This window comes from Coregonus clupeaformis, chromosome 19, assembly GCF_020615455.1.
Source record: "Coregonus clupeaformis isolate EN_2021a chromosome 19, ASM2061545v1, whole genome shotgun sequence".
In the NCBI taxonomy this organism is placed as follows: Eukaryota; Metazoa; Chordata; class Actinopteri; order Salmoniformes; family Salmonidae; genus Coregonus; species Coregonus clupeaformis.
Window position 1 is genome coordinate 313,780 of NC_059210.1, and position 8,024 is coordinate 321,803.

An 8,024-nucleotide genomic window follows, 5' to 3' on the forward strand; every position below is an offset into this window, starting at 1 on the left:
AAGCAGCCAACAAGTGCTCAGCATATGTGGGAACTCCTTCAAGGCTTTTGGAAAAGCATTCCAGGTGAAGCTGGTTGAGAGAATTCCAAGAGTGTGCAAAGCTGTCATCAAGGCAAAGGGTGGCTATTTGAATATTCTCAAATATAAAGCATATTTTGATTTGTTTAACACTTTTTTGGTTACTACATGATTCCATATGTGTTATTTCATTGTTTTGATGTCTTCACTATTATTCTACAATGTAAAAAATAGTAAAAATAAAGAACCCTTGAATGAGTAGGTGTGACCAAACTTTTGACTGGTAGTGTATGTCCATAATAAAGCACTGCTCTACCTTCTTAACAACACTATCAACAAGGCAGGTCCCACAGGCCCTAGTTTTGTCACACCTGGACAACTGTTCAGTCGTGTGGTCAGGTGCCACAAAAAAGGACTTTGGAAAATTGCAATTGGCTCAGAACAGGGCAGCATGGCTGGCATTTGGATGTACACAGAGAGCTAATATTAATAATATGCATGTCAATCTCTCCTGGCTCAAAGTAGAGGAGAGATTGACTTCATCACTGCTTGTTTTTGTAAGAAGTGTTGACAAGCTGAATGTACCGAGCTGTCTGTTTAACCTACTAGCACACAGCTCAGACACCCATGCATATCCCACAAGACATGCCACCAGAGGTCTCTTCACAATCCCCAAGTCCAGAACAGACTATGGGAGACGCACAGTACTACATAGAGCCATGACTACATGGAACTCTATTCCACATCAGGTAAGTGATGCAAGCAGTAGAATCAGATTTTAAAAAACAGATAAAAAATACACCTTATGGAACAGCGTGGACTGTGAAGTGACACACACACAGGTACAGACACACGCATTCTACACACACATACATTGTGGTATTGTTGTATGCTGGTATTGTGCATTTTGTGTTGTGGATATGTAGTGGTGTAGCGGTGTTATATGATGTACTGTTTTATCTTTTTGTTTTATGTTTAATGTAAGTATCTTGATGTGTTTGGACTCCAGGAAAAGTAGCTATTGGGGATCCCTAATAAAATACAATCCAAAAATCGTGACCGCCACTGATATAGTCACTGATAGTCAGCCAGGATGATGGACATGATCACAAATGCAGTGAGTCAGTGGAAGGTCATGTTGGATTCAGGTAGCTGTATTGGACTAGCAATGAATCAAAGCTTACTTCTAAATAATGAGGTGACTAAAGAGCCCAATCCTGGAGGCACACGTTATACCACAGCGAGGGCATCATTGTACAGTAAGGGAGAGGGTGTCCAGGGTTCTCTTTCCTTACGTTGAAGCCTCTGAGTTTCCTCATTGATCCTCAGACGCTCGTGACTTGGAATACTTCTGCTGCCTTTTCTATATCCAGACAATGGTGTTTGAGTGTAATTATGGCAGGCCTATTGGATTCCCAACAAAAATAGTTTTGAATACAGGTTATAAGTACAGTACACAAATATTAAAGATGTCTCTCATTTTAAACATATACAGGTGATTAAACCACAATTTAATGGTATTGTGGCAGCCATATTAGATTTTGGATGCCATAATGGATTTGGAGTGAAATCTAGGGGGGCCCCTTAACGTAACTGCAAGAGGCGGAACATACAAAATGGCAGTTTTCACTGTCTCAGCCCACTTGCTTTCCTTACAGACGATTAGATTACAATAGCCACAACATTTAAAAAATATAACTTTTAACTGTATGCATTTTTGTCAGGCAGGACCATACAGCACTGAATGAGAGAGAATTTTACTTGGAAAGTGTCTATTAATCAGCTACTAAAAAGTAAAGCTTACATGCATCATAAATATTCATAGTTGATATACAGGTATATATTTCCAAGATGTATTAAGATATCCTAATGCTGTTTATTTGTGTATGTAGTGCAGACAACTGACTACTTGTATTCCACATTTTAGCAATATCAGAGCTTGCAACATTGGGTTAGATGAGCTTATGTGGCACACGCCCCCTCCAGCCAGGCATTCTGCACTTTTTGAGTTTAGGGCACGTGTCAAACTCATTCCACGGAAGGCCGAGTGTCTGCGGGTTTTCGGTCCTCCCTTGTACATGATTGAGGAATTAAGGTCACTGATTAGTAACAAACTCCCCTCATCTGGTTGTCTAGGTCTTAATTGAAAAGAGAAACCAATATCCAGCAGACACTAGGCCCTCCGTGGAATGAGTTTGACACCCCTGGTTTAGGGGGTGTTTTCTTTAGAGCTGATTACAACAGCCACAACATACAAAAACATGTGTAACTGTATGTATTTTTGTCAGGCATGACCAAACAGCACTGAATGAGAGCATATTTGTGGCCCAACCCCCTCCAGCCAGGCATTATTCTGCATGTTTTGAGTTTAGGGGGTGTGACTCAATATCTATCAATTTTACTAAATGGGAGACATTAAAGATGTGAAACAACATGGTTGTGTTTTGTTCTACCTCAGGTAGGAGTATCTCAAAAACTAAAGCCCCTTTTGAGGATTGGCCACTCACTGGCCTAGTGTCAGTGTGAGTGTTTGAGTGTGACTGTATTTGTCAGAGTGTGTTACATCAGCCAGTACTAGATGTAATCTATGCATAAATTAATAAAGGGCATGTCAACCGAGTCTTTGATTTGGTTATACAAATATCATTGTATCAAAGAACTGACCCCACTGAAATTCAATTATTTTCTCTTTATTTCATAAATTAGACAGGTACATAATTCTGTTGATTTCATGAACCGTCATCAGGCACAGCTAACTGTTGATTGGCTGCATTAGTCAGATGCAGGTTGGTGGTGTGACATGATTGGCAGCATCGTGTCATAAGGTGGGCAGGCTTTTCTTCCCTCAGCAGGAAGTGAAGCCCTTCCAGTAGAAGTTCTTGCAGCCGGCTTTGCGCTCGCGGGGGGGCAGGTTGTTGGGGTTGTCCACTGAGCGCTCCAGCTCCACGCCCAGGTCCTCTTTGGCCCCCGCCGTGGACACCTCACTTTCCTGGGCCTCCACCTCAGGCAAGGACAGTTGGGATAGAATGTCCTCCACCACTTGCTTACTCCACTCCTACATGCAGGAAAGACACACATACTTTGGGAGAGTATAAACACACACATATACAGAAGCCAATATCAACAAAAGCAAACACAAACCTACACGCGTCATACACTCACACACAAGCACACAAGTGATCGCGTGTGCACGCACATACACACACAGACACAGCCACACACAAATGTAATCATTACCACATTAAGGCAGTCAGTGTTCATTTTCATGTCTCAATATGGTCCCGATTCCGACCTGAGTTAAGCACGCGTAAATGGAACTTAATTCCCTTTTTATGCACTTTTGTCTCTATGAGTATTCTGACCTTGAATTTAAGCATGAAAATAGCATGCTATTCACCTGCTATTCATTCGGAGCGGAGATCTAAGAAATGAAGGTGTGGCGGAGGTGTGTCTACAGATAAGGAAACTATGAATAAGGTCGAGCCAACCTGCCGGTTCCGAGTGGAAAAAGCATCTACTTACTTTCCGATAGAAATAACAGCATCTTCCATGCACTATAATTATTTAATGGATAAGAGCTAGGTAAATGAGTAATCCATCTGGAGGAGGGGATTGTAAATACACATAGCAATTGTTTAGATGATTGTTCCTTATGATCCCTGAGGACGAATGTGAAACCAGCCACATGGAAGCAAAATGAAAATCATATCAACATGACATGTATTGCGGCCCCTTTTCCACAATGAAATAGGCTATAAATAGCTGTGCCGTTATTCAGAATTTTAATTGTGTGCCCTCATAATTTGCATGGATGAAATTAGCACACCCAAGCTATAGGCTTCTGCAGGGCTGAACCTGCTGAGTTTATGTATGCACTTTAGAGTGTTTTAATAATAGCCTACGCCCGGGCATTTCTCTCTTTTATTTTAAAATGTGTATCATTTTAAATATTAGCCACTAACAGGTGCCACCATCATTTATAACTGTCACTTTAGTGTTAGTTTTCTTCAACTTGTAGTTTACATTTTGCATCATTCCATTCCGGTTACCTTTCTTTCCTCTGTTACGTCCGTGTAAGTTGTTCCTGAGGGTCGCTAGCACTAGTGGATCATATTAGGCTAACGTTGTGCAATAATTCCGGATGTAGCCTATTTTAATCATTATGGAACTCAGACCACATGTAGCAGGTTAAACCTGGAGCCTGGTGCACGTTTCACGACGACTGGACCGTTGTCATACAGTTCCATGATTAATGAGAATTAGGGTAGATTTATAGAACTATTGTTCAACCCCTATTGTACACTTTTTTCCACCTTCCAATATTTCATGAAATGAACTTGAATATGAAAACTTTCAGGATGAATCAAACTACTATACTTTGTATTCATCTATATATTTTGTGTGTAAAGGCTCTCCAAATCAGATAGGAGGAGAGATATTTGTTTTCCATCCACAGATAATTGAGAGGTGTACAAAAACACACAACAGCATACAAATACTTTTTCATGTTTGGTAGAAAACATTTGGTTTGTAAAATTGTAACTTTCCAGATGAGGTGCTGCAATATGCACTGTCAGAGTGAGCTGTCAATGACTTTAGCTAGCGAGTCATTAGTATGAGAACGTGTCACTCAGACAGACATGATTGTCAGTCATAGGAGGGAATGATGGAAATCTCCTTCTTGAGAAATATCGGTGTCTATTGGAGTTCACACCCCTATTACATGTAACAACTGCAATTTCACAGTCAGAGTCTTCTATGCACATCTGAATCTGTGGCAGAAATATGTGTATATGACACAGAATGAATTATGAAACATAAACTCCCCACTGGGCACACCACTTCATTTCAACTTGGATAATTGGGTAATATTTGATTGAAACGGTGATCAATGAGATTACAATTTATATTCACCCACTCAAAAATACGAAAAGTTGGTTATTTATACATCAGATTAATGTGTTATCACTGTACTTCATCTAATAGCAGAACCAGATTACCTGGATTGCAGTTGAGATTACATTAAAAGTACATGGTTCAAGTGAGTGATCAATGCTGTTCGAGATTCTGCGCAGATTATTACAGCAATTCTTAAAGCAAAATCTCCACAGAACTGCGAAGACATATGCATGCTATCTTGAATATGCATGCTTTACATGATTACATAGCCATTCATAGTTACAGTAACCTCAAAATGTGGCCATGGATGTGTTACTCATTTCAAGGTTTAATGTTACATTAGTTTGTAAGATAGCCTTAACATTAGGCTATTCACTGAATTACAAAAGTAATACTGAATTGTGTTTGGTTGACAATGCAACAAAATGCAATTTAAAGGATATTTGAGCTACTGGCTTAATCACAATCTTTAAATTGGAGATGTGAATCCAACATATAATTTGTTAACATATTGACAAGTTATTAGGCAATTTATTGTATATCAAAAGTGATATAGAATTTTGTTTGGTTGTCAACACAACCAAATATCAACATTTGAAGGAGATTTATATTCTGCTTGGATAGTTCCATCTGTGCCACTGCTTTCATTCCAGTTTGTCTACAAATTCATAATTTATATGTTGGATTCACGTCTCCATCTCAACCACAACTCTAAATTAAAGATTATGACTAAATCAAATCAAACTTTAAATGCACTTTAAATGAAGTTTGATTTGATTTACTCCTATTCTTGAATGTTGATGTGCATGGCACAGATGGAACTATCCAAGCAGAAGAATGTTGATATTTGGTTGCGTTGACAACAAAACACAATTCAATATCACTAAATATCATTACATTTGAAATCAAACAGAGCTTGAAACCCTAGACCTATTGTATTGTATATTGTTAGTTGAATTCTAGGTTGAATTTAAACAATAGCTGCTGATGACTTTGCAAATGCTATATAGGCCTAAATATCATCCTTGATGATATATGAGTGATAAAGTATGGTAACATTTCATTTGTTAAACATTTTAGTCATTTAGCAGAAGCTCTTATCCAGAGTGATATACAGTTAGTGAGTGCATACATTTTCATACTGGCCACCACGTGGGAATCAAACCCACAACCTTGGCATTGCAAATGCCATGCTCTACCAACTGAGCTACACGGGGCCTACCTTTGGAATGACTTGGATAGCAACAGTGAATCTATTTAGTTTTTATGTGGAGATATCTCAACAATCATTCTCACGATAGCACATTGGTAATAGTGTGACAAATATCATTGCTAAGCAGGACTGGGCTTGGTTAAAACCCTGAATGGGAGACGAAAAGGTAGCTGCAGATAAATCTATTCTCCAGTAGGAGGTGTTGCCCAGCCTATTGTTTTTTCTTCTTCTGATAGTGGATATAACGTATAAGATATGACGTTGTTTTAAAGGTACAAATTCAACATATTTTATACAAGGATTGTCTATGTTGAAATTTGGTTACCATGATGACATAATCCTGTGGTTGAAATGTCACCCTCAAAACAACAGTTTACGTTGACTTTTCTCAAATGCAATGTATTTTCCATGTAGATTCCATGTCACAAGATGTTGAAACAACGTTGATTCAACCAGTTTATGCCCAGTGGGTCCTACTAGAGAGTGACTGTCTGTGTTGACTCTGTCCACCAACAATTCCAAATCATGTCTTTAACACATGAATGAGAGAAAACACTTATGGGATGGGAGTGCTGTATACAGTAACAGTATATGACTAAAACAGTACTGCTGGGTTTCTGTTCAACCTGATAATTAATTGCACCCACCTGGTGTCCCAGGTCTAAATCAGTCCTTGATTAGAGGGGAATAATGAAAATCAACAGTGGAACTGGCTTCAAGGTCCAGATTTGAATTTGCCTGCATTAGTCACTGTTACTATTGTTGCCTAATTAAAGAGGTATACCAGACCTGTCAGCTGTAGTGAGTCTATGCCCTAGTATGTGTATAGTATGTGTGTGAGTATGTGATAACCTGACCACAGACTATTTAACTGAATTCCATTGTGGGTTGGTGTGTAAGTCCGTTTCACTGTGAAGCGAAAGACACTGTCCTGTATGTGAGTCACAGTGTGGACTATGCTGTACCTGTTTTACTAACGACACATTATCATGTTCTCATACTGTCAATAGTGGTGTTCCTGAATCGTTGTGAGAGTTGTACCATACTGTATGCTACTGTATGCATGGTCTCGTGTCATGACACGAGCAGTGCATGCTATCTGTGTGACCATGCCATTGGCTTCTCACCTGTGTGCAGTATAGCGGCACTTGTAGGAATGTGTATGCCACAGGAGGCTGCTGAGGGGAGGACAGCTTATAATAATGTCTGGAATGGAGTGAATGGAATGGTGTCAAACACATGGAAACCATGTATTTGATACCATTCCATTTATGCCATAGTAGACATTATTGTGAGCCTGTTCTTCCCAATTAAGGTGCCACCAGCCGCCTGTGGTGTGTGCCAGTGCCGAAGGCTGCTTACCTGTGTGGCCATGGCAGCGGCACGGGCCCTCTGAAGGAGTCTGCGGCTGCGGAGGTCCTGGTCGGGTTGCGAGGCGGCTCCTTGGCTGCAAATGGCCAGGGCCAGACCCAGCAGGGCTAGGGCACAGTGTATTCGGCAGAACTTCATGTCCAACAGAGCTGGGTTGGGTTTGCAGGGACGAGAAGCGGTGAAACGAGCTGAACTAAGCTGGACCAGGGTGTGCTGGATCTGGATCAGTTGGTATGGAGCAGGCCTGGTTCTGTTGATGGGGGTTCTGTGGGGCTCTTATAAAGAGCTCGTCCTCTCAGCTCGTCACTCTGCTTCCTGGGTTGTGACAGGTGGCCTGTTAGGGATGTGGCGGGTGTGGACCCCCAACCTCTTTCCCCACCGGCTGCCCGGCGATGATGGAATGCTGTGTCATAAACCACTTAGAAACACTTTCCGCTTTCTCTTTGTCTCTTTGTTCAGCCATTTAGTCACAAATGCAGCTCCTCTGAGACATATTGATTTTAGATGGAGGCGCGACAATAAA

General features: G+C 40.6%; 1 protein-coding gene across 1 annotated transcript; it reads right to left on the reverse strand.

The window, feature by feature from the left end:
* Window positions 1–2,687: 2,687 nt before the first annotated feature.
* On the reverse strand, window positions 2,688–7,823 carry LOC121560251 (somatostatin-2). Its single transcript, XM_041873273.2, has 2 exons — window positions 7,493–7,823; window positions 2,688–3,073 (listed from the first exon to the last, which is right to left on the reverse strand). The coding sequence occupies exons 1-2, from the start codon at window positions 7,637–7,639 to the stop codon at window positions 2,864–2,866; spliced, it is 357 nt and encodes a 118-aa protein (XP_041729207.1). The 5' UTR covers window positions 7,640–7,823; the 3' UTR covers window positions 2,688–2,863.
* Window positions 7,824–8,024: the final 201 nt, after the last annotated feature.